Raw genomic sequence first — 15,771 nt, forward strand, 5'->3', positions numbered from 1 at the left:
GGGGGGGGGTGGTAAAAAGTTCTGAGAGCATTCAAGAGGCATTCAGATACTATAATGGAAGCATGAGCAAGAAGATCTAATATCTTCCCTCGTCTGTACTTGGTAATCTTTACTAGGTGTATTTTTGCGCATTAAATTTAAGGTAACGCATTACAATAGGACACCATCTACACACAGCTCCAAAGAAATAGAAAGCAAAATTCTCTCCTCTGTTAGCCAGAAAATCCAGTAAGCTGCCCTACAATTGTTCCATCAGTTACACCATTACAATGCATGCATGATACAAATGAATGATTTTATCATTGGCCTACAATATACCCAAGAGGTAAGTGTCTTATATAATTGTAATCAGACTGTCAGTACAGTTAAACAGATACTTTATGACTACGCAGCATTGTGTTGAACTAGTTTCAAACCTAAGCAATCAATTTTTCCAATGAAAGCACCAACTCTAAAATAGATAATGAGACCCATTGGGAAGAGAAACAAAAAGTGCAGAACCCTGTTTATTACTGTAAGATTTGAAAGAAGGTAGAGAATATTTAAGGGTTGGGTTATGTGTGACAGTTAGAATCAAATTAATTTAGACATCCTACATAAACATCTAATGAATGGCGAATCCCAATTCTATTTTCTGATGTGTTGCAAAAGTAGGGGGGCGGGCGAAGAGATTTGACTGATAACATTCAATTAGTATGGATATTCTATTGGAGTTCCTGTTATATTGCTTATACACTTTGCAGGATATTGTGTGGCATCTATCCTTCAAGGTGCCGCATAACTGGCCCTTAGTTAGAGCTTTCAGCTGATTAAGAGGATTTAGTCAAGTTCCTTCTCCTTGGTTATCTTATTATGTGCACAATAATCCTCACAGATTGAAAACAGCAGTGCCCTGGATAGATCAGTAGCAGTAAACCCCAGAAATTTATGGTAACTCAGTTTGCCCATGGTTAATTCACAAATCAATTGCAATGTGCAAGCTATCAGGCAGCTCCTTTTGGCTCCACAGCAATAATTTATTTTGCATTCCTTTTTAAAAAAAATAACACTCCTTGTCTTTTACTCCTGGTCGCCTAGTGATCACTTAAGTGGAGCAACTCAGCTCCTGCTCTGATCTGCGACGTCAGATAGCAGCTAGGGAGCCTAAAACAGGCTGCAGGTCCCTCATTTACATACAGATGGAGTTTCGTGCCTTTTTTCAGGCAGCTGCAAGTGGTGCCTGAAACATTGCCTGACCTAATAGCGGTCAGGAAGTCTTTTGGCCATCCTTTGGGTGCAGCTCCTTAGACCCCTCATTGGCCCGAACTGTGTCCATTTTACACCCATAAGCCAGGTATAATGATGTCCAATTTTTGCCCCTATTGGTCTATCTAGCCTGCCCAATTACCTCTGTATCATTTTAATGAGCATAGATTATAAATTTGGATCATTAACCCTTTTATACTAACTTCCTCTGTGTACTATTTTTACACGCCATTAATCCATGGGACTATAGTAATATCAATATATCTATGTGTTGTAAAATTCATAATAAATAAGCAAATCCATCTTTCATCTGTGTTGTTCAATACAATGAAATGACCAGATTTTAGATTGATTTAGTCATCAAACAACTTTTATACTTCTCAAGACAATCATGCTGCTATATTTATTATGCATTATCCACCATCCCACAATCAACATAAAACAATGAGATTACACGAGGCAGGATATGTGGCACAGAAATTGACCATTCAGCCCATCCAGTCCATGCTGATGTTTATGCTCCACTTGAGCCTCTTCTCATCTTTCATCATCTAAATCTTTCATCATAACCCTCTATTCCCATCCCCCTTATATATGCTTGTCTAGTTTCCCCTTAAATGTATCTTAGCTATTTGCTGCCACCACTTCCTGTGGTAGTGAATTCCATATTCTCACCACTCTTTGGGTAAAGAAGTTTCTTCTGAACTTTGATCTAGTCCATGTTTAAAGCTGATACTCTGCTCCAGCATACTCAAGTTCGATCAGCAGGGGATGCTCACGGCCTTTTAAAGGGAGGTAGCAGTAAGAATATTTCTTCCCAAAAAGGAGAGCACATGTCAGCCTCTTTCCCTCATTTCTTTATTCCTTTTTTCTTTACATCTGAAATGATACCAGGTTCTACTAAACATATAGCAGCCCATTATGCCAAAGCAAAGCAGATTTCCAAAAGGTGCACAGGGTTTGGCTTCTACAGCAACAGGTTTAAGTCTCAATAAATATCCACTTAATCTAAACACAATTCGAATCAGCATAGCAAATATAGCAGGAATGATGTTCATTCACATCTACTGATGGAACTTCTGATTCAAGGGTAATCCTGCTCCAAGATCACAGTTACCTGGCAAATCAGCAATGCGTTTTTAAGGATAGCGAATGAACTGCACTGAGGTTTGATTTATAACTCTACTGGGAATACAGCAGGTTCTGACTAGGATTAATGCAGCGAAGCAGAAGATTACTCACTCATCTTCCTTGTTGTTGCAATTGTTGACGTTGAATTTTGCCAGGGACTCGTAGCTGCAGCGTTTTAGAACATAAGGATGTGATAAAAATGCAACCGCTTGAAATTGCCTGGTAAATCGTGACAGTTCAGAGTTTGGCACTGGTAGCTTCGGTTTTGTTGCTGTTATCCAGCAGGTAGACAGTAAAGCAAAGCTTTCAGGTGCAATATCTATATTTTACACAATTTCTTCAAAATCATGGTGTAAGTTTGTCTGTTACTGTATATTTAGGAACATAGGTAACTTTAGGAAAGAACCATTTGACCCAATAGACCCCTTTTTGACAAACTTCAAAATCCATCCTCTGCCCTCACAGATATCTAACAATTCGTTCCAACTCCAGAAACATATCAGGTCTCCTCTGAATTCTCTCTTATGCTATCTGTTTTGATAGTCTTCTCTAGTCACTCAGTCCATATATCAATTATTCTTAATGTAAAGGAGTTTTGCAGAATTCCCTTATTTGCTTCTAACTTTAATTTATGTCTCTTAATTTTTTTTAACCCTTTCATCAATATGAAAGGTTGGCGAGCACGCTTATGGTTTCCTGGTTGGTGCAGGTCCAATCTAGGGGCACACATTTGGAAAATCAGTATGCCTGATAACTACAGAGTGGAAAAGAGCAGTCAACATGTATTATTGGTTTGCGGATGTACAGGTTTGTAACTGCGTTGAGTAATTAAGATAACTTGGTTTCATAGCTTTCAGTTAACATATTCCTTGATTATGTTGACTTCTAACTGTGTGATCCAAGCCTAAAAACGAGTGTTGGTAAGATTAGTGTACATGAACTAGCATGTACATCTGACATTTCCCTTTTCATGGATATAGCAACGATGTACAAATGTTTTGAGCCTTGGGCCACGAATATTAGCAATAGCTCTAGGCCTTGGGTTCAATGTTTGGAATTTGAGGGGGATAGATTGAGTGCATCTGTCTCAGTTGCAATAGATGTTTTCAGTCAGCCAGCTCTGTGGCAAAAATCATTGGTTCTAGCATTCATGTCAATGATTTTAATTAGATTTTTAATTTTTATAGATAAGCACTGGCAACAGTAAGTGGGTTCTAATGGCTGTAACAAATAAGATATAACAGGAAATTAAACCGTCCAGTAAGGAGTACGAAATATGAACAGAAAGTGCTAGAAATACTCAGCAGGTCAGTTGGGAAGCAGTATTGTTGCAAGATGTAGAATGGGTCAAGTCCAATGCCAGGTTATACTCAAATACATTCCAAACTCATGCCGGTATGAAGACTAGTCGTGCAATTCAGCTGTTATACCTTGGCACCAATCTGGAAAACATCCATCAGTTCCATCAGGAAAATATAGTGTCGTCAATACTGGTTGATAACTAGGACTAGTAATGGAAAACAGATTGGCTTTCAAATGCTTCATTTGGTTTGAGTTTTGGTTTGGAAACCCCTTTAGATTCTTCAGAATCTTTGGGGTCACTCTAACTAATCTTTCATACGAGCTACTGTGATGGAGCTTAACTTACTTTTTGCTCCTGACTGGATGCTCCAGATTGCCTACAGCTGACTGGGTGTTGCTCTCTCGGCTTGACACGTCCTTCATCTCTGGTCCTCGAAAGCGTTCCAAGAAGGAATCTGGCCTCTGATCTTCATTGCGCGTTTGCTGAGTTGTCCAGTTCCTTAGCATGAGGATGAACTGGGTGAACCTAGGGAAAGAACTTCTTGGGTTACAAAAGCAAGTGTCTCTCAGCATTGACATCACCAAACTCTCCACTGACCCTTTCATAGAATCATGGAAAGGTTTACAGCACAGGAGGAGGTGCTGGCTCTCTGCAAGAGCAATTTCGCTAGTCCCACTCCCACATCTTTTCCCTGTAGCCCCGCAATGTTATTCTGCAGGTGCTTATCGAAGCCCCTTTTGAAAGCCATGATTGAATCTGCCTCCACCATCCTTTCAGGCAGTGCGTTCCAGATTGAACATAAGAAATAGGAGCATTCGGCCCTTCGAGAACACTCCGCTATTCAATTAGATCATGGCTGATCATCTACCTCAATGTCATTTTTCTGTGCTAACCCAGATCCCTTGATGTCATTAATATCCAGAAATCTATTTTCTGTCTTGACAATGCTCAATGACTGAGCCTTCACAGCCCTCTGGAGCAGTGAATTCCAGTGATTCACCACCCTCTGAGAGAAGAAATTCCTCCTCATCTCAGTCCTAAATGGCCTGTCCCTTATTCTGAGACTGTGTCCCCTGGTTCTAGACTCCCCTACCAGGGGAAACATTCTTCCTGCATCTACCCTGTTGAGCCCTGTAAGAATTTTGTGTGTTTGAATGAGATCACCTCTCGTTCTTCTAAACTCCAGAAAATAAAGGCCCAGTCTATCTTCTTCATAGGACAATCCCTCCACCCCAGGAATTAGTTTGGTAAACCTTTGTTGCACTCCCTCTATGGCAAGTACATGTTTCCTTCAGTTAGGAGACCAAAACTGTACACAATACTCCAGGTGCGGTCTCACTAATGCTCTATATAATTGCAGTAAGACATCTTTACTCCTGTATTCAAATCCTCTTGTAATAAAGGCCAACATACCATTTGCCTTCTTAATTGCTTGCTGTACCTGCATGATAGCTTTCAGTGACTCATGAACAAGGAAGTTCAACATTTTCCTGCCTCTCACCTTTAAGAAATACTCTGTGTTTCTGTTTTTCCTACCTCATTGTATTCTGGCTGCCAAATTTTTGCCCGCTCGCTTAGCCTCTCCAAATCCCCTTGAAGCATCTTTGCATCTTCCTCACTACTCTCACTTCCACTTAGTTTTGTGTCATCTGCAAACTTGAAAATATTACATTTAATCCCCACATCCAAATCATTATTATAGATTGTGAATATCTGGGGCCCAGCAATGATCCTTGCAGTACCCCACTAGTTGTAGCCCACCAACTTTAAAATGAGCTATTTATTCCTTCTCTCTGTTTTCTGTCCATTAACCAGTTCTTAACCCATGCCAGTATATTACCCCGAATCCCATGTGCTCTAAGTTTGTTTATTAACCTCTTGTGTGGCACCTTATCAAAAGCTCTCTGAAGATCTAAATATATCACATCCACCTGTTCCCCCTTGTCTACTTTGCTAGATACATCCTCAAAAAACTCCAACAGGTTTGTCAAACATGATTTCCCTTTCATAAACCCATGTTGACCTAGCCCAATCCTACCATTATTTTCTAAGTGTCTTTTTTTTCATTCATTCACGGGATGTGGGCTTTGCTGGCTGGGCCAGCATTTATTGTTCATCCCTAGTTGCCCTTCAGAAGGTGGTGGTGAGCTGCCTTCTTGAACTGCAGCAGTCCATGTGGTGTAGGTGCACCCACAGTGCTGTTAGGAAGGGAGTTTCAGGATTTTGACCCAGTGACAGTGAAGGAACGGTGATACATTTCCAAGTTAGGATGGTGACTGACTTGGAGGGGAACTTCCAGATGGTGGTGTTCCCTTTCTTGTCAATTTCATAAATTTGCTAGTTAACCATGATCTTTGGATGTGAAAAAAGACATCACCTACAAACGGATATATCCAGATCAGCAGTCCAGGTGGGGTATAGCTGGCCTAAGTACGCCTGGGTTAGGAAGGGAATGCATCTATCTGCTGCCCTTGTCCTTTTAGATGGTAGTGGTCATTCGTTTGGAAGGAGCTGTCGAAGGTGCCTTGGTGAATTCCTGCAGTGCATCTTGTAGATGGTACACACTGCTGCTACTGTACGTTAGTGGTGGAGGGAGTGAAAGTTTGTGAATGTGGTGCCAATCAAGTGGGCTGCTTTAAACTGGATGGTGTCAAGCTTCTTAAGTATTGTGGGAGCTGTGCTCATCCAGGCAAGTGGGGAGTATTCCATCACACTCCTGATTTATGCCTTGTAGATGGTGGATAGGCTTTGGAGATTCAGGAGGTGGGTTATTCGTCGTATGAGTCTCTGACCTGTTCTTGTAGCTACAGTATTTATATCGTTAGTCCAGTTCAGTTTCTGGTCAATGGTAACCCCCAGGATGTGGATAGTGGGTGATTCAGTGATGGTAATGCCATTGAACATCAAGGGGCAATGGTTGGATTCTCTCATGTTGGAGATGGTCATTGTCTGACACTTGTGTGCCGTGAATGTTACTTGCCACTTGTCAGCCTAAGCCTGGACATTGTCCAGGTCTTGCTGCATTTGGGCATGGACTGCTTAAGTATCTGAGGAGTCACAAATGATGCTGAACATTGTGCAACCATCAGTGAACATCCCCACTTCTGACCTTATGATGGAAGGAAGGTCATTGAGGGATCAGCTGAAGATGGTTGGGCTGAGGACACTACCCTGAGGAACTCCTGCAGTGATGTCCTGGAGCTGAGATGACTGACCTCCAACAACCACAACCATCTTCCTTTGTGCTAGGTATGACTCCAACCAGTGGAGAGTTTACCCCTGATTCCCATTGACTCATTTTGCTAGGGCTCCTTGATGCCACACTCAGTCAAATGCTGCCTTGATGCCAAGGGCAGTCACTCTCACCTGACCTCGGGAGTTCAGCTCTTTTGTCCATGTTTGAACTCAGGCTGTAATGAGGTCAGGAGCTGAGTGGCTCTGGTGGAACCCAAACTGGGCAGGTTATTGCTAAGCAAATACCATTTGATAGCACTGTTGAAGACCCCTTCCATATCTTTGCTGATGATCAAGAGTAGACTAGTGGGGTGGTAATTGGCTGGGTTGGATTTGTCCTGCTTTTTGTGTACTGGACATACCTGGGCAATTTTCCATATAGCCGGGTAGATGCCAGTATTGTAGCTGTACTGGAACAGCTTGGCTAGGGGCACGACAAGTTCTGGAGCACAAGTCTTCAGTACTATTGCCGGAAATAATGTCAGGGCCCATAGCCTTTGGAGCATCCAGTGCCTTCAGCTGTTTCTTGATATCACATGGAGTGAATCGAATTGGCCGAAGACTGGCATCTGTGATGCTGGGGACCTCCAGAGGAGGCCGAGATGGATCATCCACTCAGCACTTCTGGCTGAAGATTGTAGCAAATGCTTCAGCCTTATCTTTTGCACTGATGTGCTGGGCTCCTCCATCATTGAGGATGGGGATATTTGTGGAGCCTCCTCCTCCAGTGAATTGTTTAATTGTCCATCACCATTCACAACTGGGTGTGGCAGGACTGCAGAGCTTAGATCTGACCCATTGCTTGTGGGATCGCTCAGCTTTGTCTATCACTTGCTGCTTATGCTGTTTGGCATGCAAGTAGTCCTGTGTTAGAGCTTAACCAGGTTGACACCTCATTTTTAGGTATGCCTGATGCTGTTCCTGGCATGCCCTCCTGCACTCTTCATTGATCCAGGGTTGATCCCCTGGCTTGGTGGAAATGGTAGAGTGGAGGATATGTCAGGCTATGAGGTTACAGATTGTGGTCGAGTACAATTCTGCTGCTGCTGATGACCCACAGCGCCTCATGGATGCCTAGTCTTGAGTCGCTAGATCTGTTCGAAATCTATCCCATTTAGCACAGTGGTAGTGCCACACAACACGATGGAGGGTATCCTCAGTGTGAAGGTGGGACTTTGCCTCCACAACGACTGTGTGGTGGCCACTCCTACCGATACTGTCATGTATAGATGCATCTGCGGCAGGCAGGTTGGTGAGGATGAGGTCAAGCATGTTTTTTCCTCTTGTTGGTTCCCTCATCATCTGCCACAGACCCAGTCTAGCAGCTATGTAATTTAGTACTCAGCCAGCTCGGTCAGCAGTGGTGCCACCGAGCCACTCTTGGTGATGGACATTGAAGTCCCACACCCAGAGTACGTTCTGTGCCCTTGCCACCCTCAGTGCTTCCTCCAAGTGGTGTTCAACATGGAGGAACACTGATTCAGCAACTGAGGGAGGGCGGTACGTGGTAATCAGCAGGAGGTTTCCTTGCCCACGTTTGACCTGATGCCATGAGACTTCATGGGTTCTGGAGTCGATGTTGAGGACTCCCAGGGCAACTCCCTCCCGACTGTACACCACTGTGCCACCGCCTCTGCTGGGTCTATCCTGCCGGTGGGACAGGACATACCCAGGGATGGTGATGGTGGTAAAAGCAAAAGGTGATGGTGGTGTCTGGGACATTATCCGTGAGATGTGATTCCGTGAGGATGAATATGTCAGGCTGTTGCTTGACTAGTCTGTGAGACAGCTCTCCCAATTTTGGCACTGGCCCCAATGTTAGTAAGGAGGACTTCGCAGGGTCAACAGGGCTGAGATTGCCATTGTCATTTCTGGTGCCTCGGTTGATGGTGGTCCATCTGGTTTCATTCCTTTTCTGTGATTTTGTAGTGGTTTGATACAACTGAATGGCTTGCCAGACCATTTCAGAGGGCACTTAAGAGTCAACCACATTGCTGTGGGTCTGGAGTCACATGTAGGCCAGACCAGGTAAGGATGACAGATTTCCTTCCCTAAAGGGCATTAATGAACTGGATGGGTTTTTATGACAATCAACAATGCTTTCATGGTCATCATTAGACTTTTAATTCCAGATTTTTCTTGAATTCAAATTCCACCATCTGCCATGGCAGGATTCGAATCATGTATCCAGAGCATTACCCTGGGTCTCTGGATTACTAGTGTGTCATGTTATCACATCCTTTATTATAGGTTCGAGCATTTTCCCTACTACTTATGTTGGATAACAGGTCTGTAGTTCCTAGTTTTCTCCCTCCCTGCTTTCTTAATAGTGGGATTACAGTTGCCACCTTCCAACCTTCAGGGACCATTCCAGCCTCTAACGAATTTTGAAAGATGATCACCAATACATCTACTATCTCTGCAGCCACCTCTTTCAACACTCTGGGATGTGGATCATCAGGTCCAGGGGATTTATCTACTTATGTTCCATTAATTTCTCAAGTACTATTTATTTATTAAATTAATATTTTGCAGTTCCTTGTTTACATTAGTCCCTTGATTCTCCATTATTTTTGGAAGGTTTTTAGTTTGTATTTTAGTTAGGTTAGCATTTTCCTCTGGGAAGACAGAGCCAAAGTATTTGTTTAGTTTCTCTGCCATTTCCTTAATCCCCATTATAAATTGCCCTGACTCTGCTTGTAATGGATACACATTTGTTTTTGCTAATCTTTTCCTTTTTACATACCTACAGAAGTTTTACAATCCATTTTTTATGTTTCTCACTAGTTAACTCTCATATTTTTTCCCCCTTTCTTAATCTTTTTCTTAATCCTCGTAACCATTCACTGTGTTAAGAAGCTTTTCCTCACGTCACCTTTGGTCCTTTTGCCAATCACCTTAAATCTGTGTCCTCTGGTTTTTGACCCTTCTGTTAATGGGAAATATATTTACTCTGCCCTAACCCTTCCTGAACTTCAGTTCAATGCATTGCAATATACTGACTCTGGTCCAAACTTTGAATTTGTCTTTGTTTAATATTTGTCTGGTACTTAAAAGAGAATGTGATGCCAAGCTCCGAACAGATATAACATAGGATGTTAGGTTAGGTGGGTCAGGTAGATATTCTGGAGTTTTTGCTTAATTATCAGTGGCAAATGCTTTTGCTTTAATATGGTAATTTGGTAATTAGCCATAGCCCATGAGGGACCATAGGCATCTCTCTCCAGTGGAGAGAGACAATTGATTATATAGTCTGAGGGGCACTGTTCCACATCAAGCAAGGGGGGAGGTGTCAGCTGTGGCTCAGTTCATTTGAATCAGAGGGTTGTGGGTTCATGTCCCACTCCCGGAAACCAAGAACTGTGATTGTACTCAAAAGAGTTGCAATCTGTGACTGTTGATAACTCGAAAAGAGTATCAAGCAAGGGGCAAGGCAAGGAGGCAGGCCTCCATGAACTATCACAGCCAGTACAGGCATTTTACCAACTTGGTTTGCTATCATTTCTAAGTATAGGATGGGCATAAAGAAATCTATTGGTTTAAAAATTTATTAATCCTATGTATTTATTTTAAGATTTAATTATAGCACAGAAAGAGACCGTTTGGACCGTCTTCATTACACTTATAATTCTCTATAATTATAAACCCTTCTCAAGGATAATTAGGGATAATTAAGGATGGGTAATAAATGCTGGCCTAGCCAGTGATGCCCACATCCCATAAATGAATAAAAAGAAATATACCGATTCAGGCCTCCTTCAAGCGCTCGATTTATAGAATCCCGTATAATCTGCTTTATCTTACCAGAGCAGTTTGTCGAGACAGTGACAATACCTGGCTAGAGCTCCTCTGCCTGCGAAAGAACTCCGGCGGGACTCAGGCTGTCCTTTGGTCTCCATGGAGATCACTCCCTGCAGTTCAGAAGATGTGTCCTCACATAATGAGTGAGTCCTAAGCAGAAACCAAATCAGAAGTAAGGGGCATGCTTTAGGAAATCATCCTCAAGTTCAGAGTACAACTAACAGATTTTTCTCTTCTGCCTCTACCTTTCTTCAAAGAGTGAAATTTCAAAAACAGCCGCAAATTGTGTTTGTTATGTTAAAAATGCCTTAAACGCCATACTGAGGTCAGTACAATGAAGTGAGACCAGATCAGCTGTGGATTCATTCACTTTTTGGATTTTCACTGACTTGGTTTGTCATTCCATGAAAAACAGTCAGCAATATTTAGAACTGAATTGCTGAGGCGGACCTATTTGGTTCAATAGCAGCACTTTTTAGTCATTAATATCTTGTCTCACATATGTATAGTACATTATATATATGTGTATTTCACCAAGGCTCCTTAGACAACACCTTCCAAACCCACTACCACCTAGAAGGACAAGGGCAGCAGATAGATGGGAACACCACTACCTGGAAGTTCCCCTCCAAGTCACTCACCATCCTGACTTGGAAATGTATCACCATTCCTTCACTGTGGCTGGGTCAAAATCTTGGATTTTGCCCTCCCTAACAGCACTGTGGGTGTACCTACACCACAGGGACTGCAGCGGTTCAAGAAGGCAGCTCACCACCACCACCTCAAGGGCAACTAGGGATGGGCAATAAATGCTGGCCCAGCCAGCGAAGCCTACATCCCATGCATGAATAAAAAAACATATATTATACACACATGAAGAAATAGGTAAAGACAAATACTGCTGTGAGAATACAAAGACAAATAAAAAAGAAGATTCCGGGTATTTGGAATTTAAGTTAGGAGGAAAGGTTGAGGCAGTTAGTTTTGGAAAAGAGAAGGCATTGAGCTTTCACAATTACAAAGAAAATTTGTATTGGTAGAATGCAGGTTTCTATGAGATAGAATACAGGTTTCTGGGGGTAGATTTTCCCCCTGTCGGGGGGCTTGTGTGGGGGCGGGCGTGGACCTGATCGGCGCCCCTGTTTGGGTCCGCGCCGCGATTTTATGTGGACGGGCCAATTAAGGCCCGCCCAGCGTGACACGTGCCCGGATGTGCTGAGTGCTCCCTGTGGCGGGGGGGGAGGGGGAGGAGGGGGTTGGTGGTGTTCCCTGAGTCGGGGCCTTCATTCTTTCGCGCTTGCTAAAGAGCACAGAAATCTTGCCTCAGGGAGATTAGTTTAAGTTCCAAAAATTTTAATAAAGAAAAAAAAAATTTTAAGACATGTCCCCTCATGTCACAGTGTGACATGAGCTGGGACATGTCAATGAACTTTAATGAAAAAATGTATTTAATTTACAAACCCTTCATGAAACCTCATCCCGCCCGTGAATGAGGTTCCATAAAAAATGCGAAGGCCGCATGGACTCTTCGCCTGCCCGAAGCCAACCTTAAGGTTGGACGGGCAGCTTTCTCAGTCGGCTTAATTAGTTCATTAATGGCCTTAACAGTCCTTTGACAGCCGAACTGAAAATCTAAATGATGCGCAGTGACGTCGGGATGCACGCCCGTCATCACCCTGTGTCATTTTACACCTCGGCAAGCGGGCCCCGCCCCCCCCGAAGATTCAGCCCAATGAGGTAGGATGCAGGTTTCTATGAGGGAGAATTCAGGTTTCTATAAACTGAATGGCCTGCCTTTGATATTCTCATTTTAATCCTTGTGAATCGACAAAGCTGATCCTAAGTGTTCGCTATGATAAAAAGCTCAAATGCCATGAGAACATGTTAAAAATGAGTGAATTATGGCCAGAATATAATGCTCACCGGGTGGACGTGTGCCTGACCCAGCCGAATGTAAAATGACGCGCGATGATGTCAGGTGAGCGTCCTGATGTCATCGCGCGATATTTCGGCTGGCGGCACGTGCCAACTCCGGCGCATGCCCGCCGACAGAGTCACATGAGGGGACATGTTTTATAACATTTTGTAAATCCTTATTTTTAATGTTTTAAACTCTTCATCTCCCTGAGGCAGCTCTGTGCCTCAGAGAGCTTTTCCATGCGCGAACTTGCACTCTCACCCTCCTCCCACACCCCCCCCCCGCCCCCACCACACAAGCAGCACTGAGCACTGCAGCACACATTTCACACTGGGCAGGCCTTATTTGGCCCGCCCAGCGTGAAATCGCGGTCCAGCCCCGATCACAGACAGCACATGGTTTCCTGACCGCCCCTATGAGTATAATGGAAATCAGGATAAACATTTTCCCCCACATTTTGCAAAACCTATGGAATAAGTTACCAATCACTGCTATCAAAAGAGACTGCATAAGCAGGACCAAGAGATAATCGGAGGGTGTGTTGCTAAGAGAGAAAATTAATACTAACAGAGTGATTGAGCAAGCTCATTGTGTGTAAGGGCCCTTCCTGTAAATGAAAACCCTTGTAGAGTATAAAGTTTAAAAGTTCAAAGAACTCTTGAGCATTAAAACATGTTGAACTACTACTGTTGCTTCTGGCAACTAACGAACAATTCATTGTTAAGGTTGCATTTTAACATAAACATTTTCCAATTGGCTAACAGTACAACCGCCATCAGCAATGTTAGGACTGGCAGTTCCATTGTGGGAGAAAAGCACTCCCATATTGGACTTAATTGTCATTTGAACTCTTATATCCTTAGTAACCAATGTTGTTGGTTCTTAACCAGGTTGATGGATGAAGTAGCCAAATTCAAGTGGGAGGAGGAATTACTATGGAGTCTGGTGAGATGAGGTACCAATGACAGGAGTTCTGTAAACATTCATTGTCTAGTAATCAGTCCAACAAAAGGAAGAGATTAGAAAGTCAAATGGTTGTGAATATAACTCTTTAAAAAAAAAAGGTAAAGTTAAGGCAGTAAATCCAGAGGCTATAAACTCTACTACCACAAGGACTTTCATCACAAAGCCTCCTAGTACACAGGGGTAGGTCATTTAGCCCCTCGAGCCTGTTCCACCATTAAATGAGATGATTGCTTATCTGAGAACTAACTGCATAAGCCCCCCTTTGCTCCTATCCCTTAATATATGGGCACATAGGAACATTGGTGCAGGAGTAGGCCATTCAGCCCCTCGAGCCTGCTCCGCCATTCAACTAGATCATAGCTGATCTTCTATCTCAAAGCCATTTTCCTGATGTATTTGCTATCTAAAAGTCAATCAATCTCTGTCTTGAACATACTCAATGACTGAGCTTCCACAGCCCAATGGGGTGCAGAATTCCAAAGATTCACCACCTTCTGTGAAAAAATTCCTCCCCATCTCAGTCCTAAATGGCCTACCTCTTATTCTGAGACTATGTCCCCTGGTTCCAAACCTCCCAGCCAGGGAAAACATCCTTCCTGCACCTACACTGTCGAGCCCTGTAAGAATTTTGTATGTTTCATTGAAATCACCTCTCATTCTTTTGATCTCGAGAATACAGGCCCAGTCTCCTCAATCTCTCCTCATAGGACAATCCCTCCACTCCAGGAATCAGTCTGGTGAACATACATTGCACTCCCTCTACAGCAAATATATCCTTATGCAATACTTCAGGTGCGGTCTCACAAAGGCGAGGGTTAACAAAAATCTTCCAATCTCAGATTTAAAATTAACAATTGACCTAGCATCAACTGGCATTTGCAGAAGAGCGTTACAAATTTTTACCATCCTTTATGAGTAGACATATTTCTTAATTTCACTCCTAAAAGGTCTGGCTCCAATTTTTAGATCATCGTCCCTGGTACTAAACTCCTCAACCTGCGAAAATAGTTTCTTTCTCTCTACCTTATTTCCTGTTTCCTCTAATATCTTGAAAACTTTGGTCTGATCACCCCTTAACCTTCTAAATTTCAATGAACTCAACCCCAGTTTGTGTAATGTCTCCTTGTATTTTGACCCATCCTACAGCTAGAAGGGCAGGTCACCGAGATACAGGAGTCTCTCTGCTTATCACTCTAGTTCGAATCTAATATAACATATCACAACAGTAGCTGGTTCATCTCAGCATTAAGTAAACACTGGAACACAGCCTTGAAGTTACAGCCTCATGATGGAAGAAAGCATCAAACATCTTGCCTAGAAAGCTGAAAATAGCAACCACATGTCTCCTAAACCAATTACAAACATCTTTCTGCAGTCACATAGATTTGACTGTCTAATTTACTTTCCTTCAATTCTTGGAAAAATAAAGGCGATTCATGTGTAAAGCCATGATAAGTCATATTGAACCAGCTAAAGAAACTTCAAATAAAGGTTATTTTGTGTTGTGCATTGTCTTGACACTTGAAAAAAATATATACATATAATTTAACATGATGTTTGCAGTCATTTGGACTTCTGTGTATCCTGCCAAATAAGGAAACCAGTTTGGAAATCCTGAGTGGAGGCAGAGTTAACTGTTATGTTACCTGGCATTTCCCCATTGTATACATTTGGCTGTGGCATGAGCATGCTAAACAATGGAAGTCCAAAAGGTTTTCTGTACCTGCTGTTGCCATTTTCTATTCTCTCGAGCTCATCGTCATTATTCCTGACTGAGAGCCTGTGAACGGGTGGATATGAATGCTGCGTACTAATTGTAGCCATCTCTCTTACTGCCCTCCTCGCAAAGCACAAGATTGATCTGCACCTGGTAAAGAGAGGGAGCAACCATCAGATCAACGCATTTCTGTGACTGATGAACTGCCACTACAGGAAATGACAGTTTTTGTATTTTGCATGAAAATTGGACCTTGAAACATGTAACCATTGCCTCTCTCAAACGAACAATGTATGTGATATCACACAAACACATTTTCAAAACATTTCTTTCCAAGGCTTTTTTTCAGTCCTTCTCTAGGACTGCCTCCTTTTCAGGATGAAAGAGCAATTAGGCAAACTGCTCCCAGGTTGGTACTGGTCATGTTGATGTCATCATCATTTTCATCTCTTGACC

General features: G+C 42.7%; 1 protein-coding gene across 2 annotated transcripts in view; it reads right to left on the reverse strand.

The window, feature by feature from the left end:
* cnga3a (cyclic nucleotide gated channel subunit alpha 3a) overlaps positions 1 to 15,528 on the reverse strand; it is a 32,888-nt gene extending 17,360 nt beyond the window's left edge. For both annotated transcript variants that reach the window (XM_078544817.1, XM_078544819.1), the window contains exons 1-3: positions 15,322 to 15,528; positions 10,748 to 10,864; positions 4,025 to 4,204 (exon numbers count right to left, since the gene is read on the reverse strand). In XM_078544817.1, the coding sequence (XP_078400943.1) occupies positions 4,025 to 4,204; positions 10,748 to 10,864; positions 15,322 to 15,422 (398 nt within the window). In that variant the 5' untranslated portion in view covers positions 15,423 to 15,528. The remainder of the gene's footprint in view (positions 1 to 4,024; positions 4,205 to 10,747; positions 10,865 to 15,321) is intronic.
* Positions 15,529 to 15,771: the final 243 nt, after the last annotated feature.

Source organism: Cetorhinus maximus, chromosome 7 (genome assembly GCF_964194155.1).
Source record: "Cetorhinus maximus chromosome 7, sCetMax3.hap1.1, whole genome shotgun sequence".
Lineage (NCBI taxonomy): Eukaryota > Metazoa > Chordata > Chondrichthyes > Lamniformes > Cetorhinidae > Cetorhinus > Cetorhinus maximus.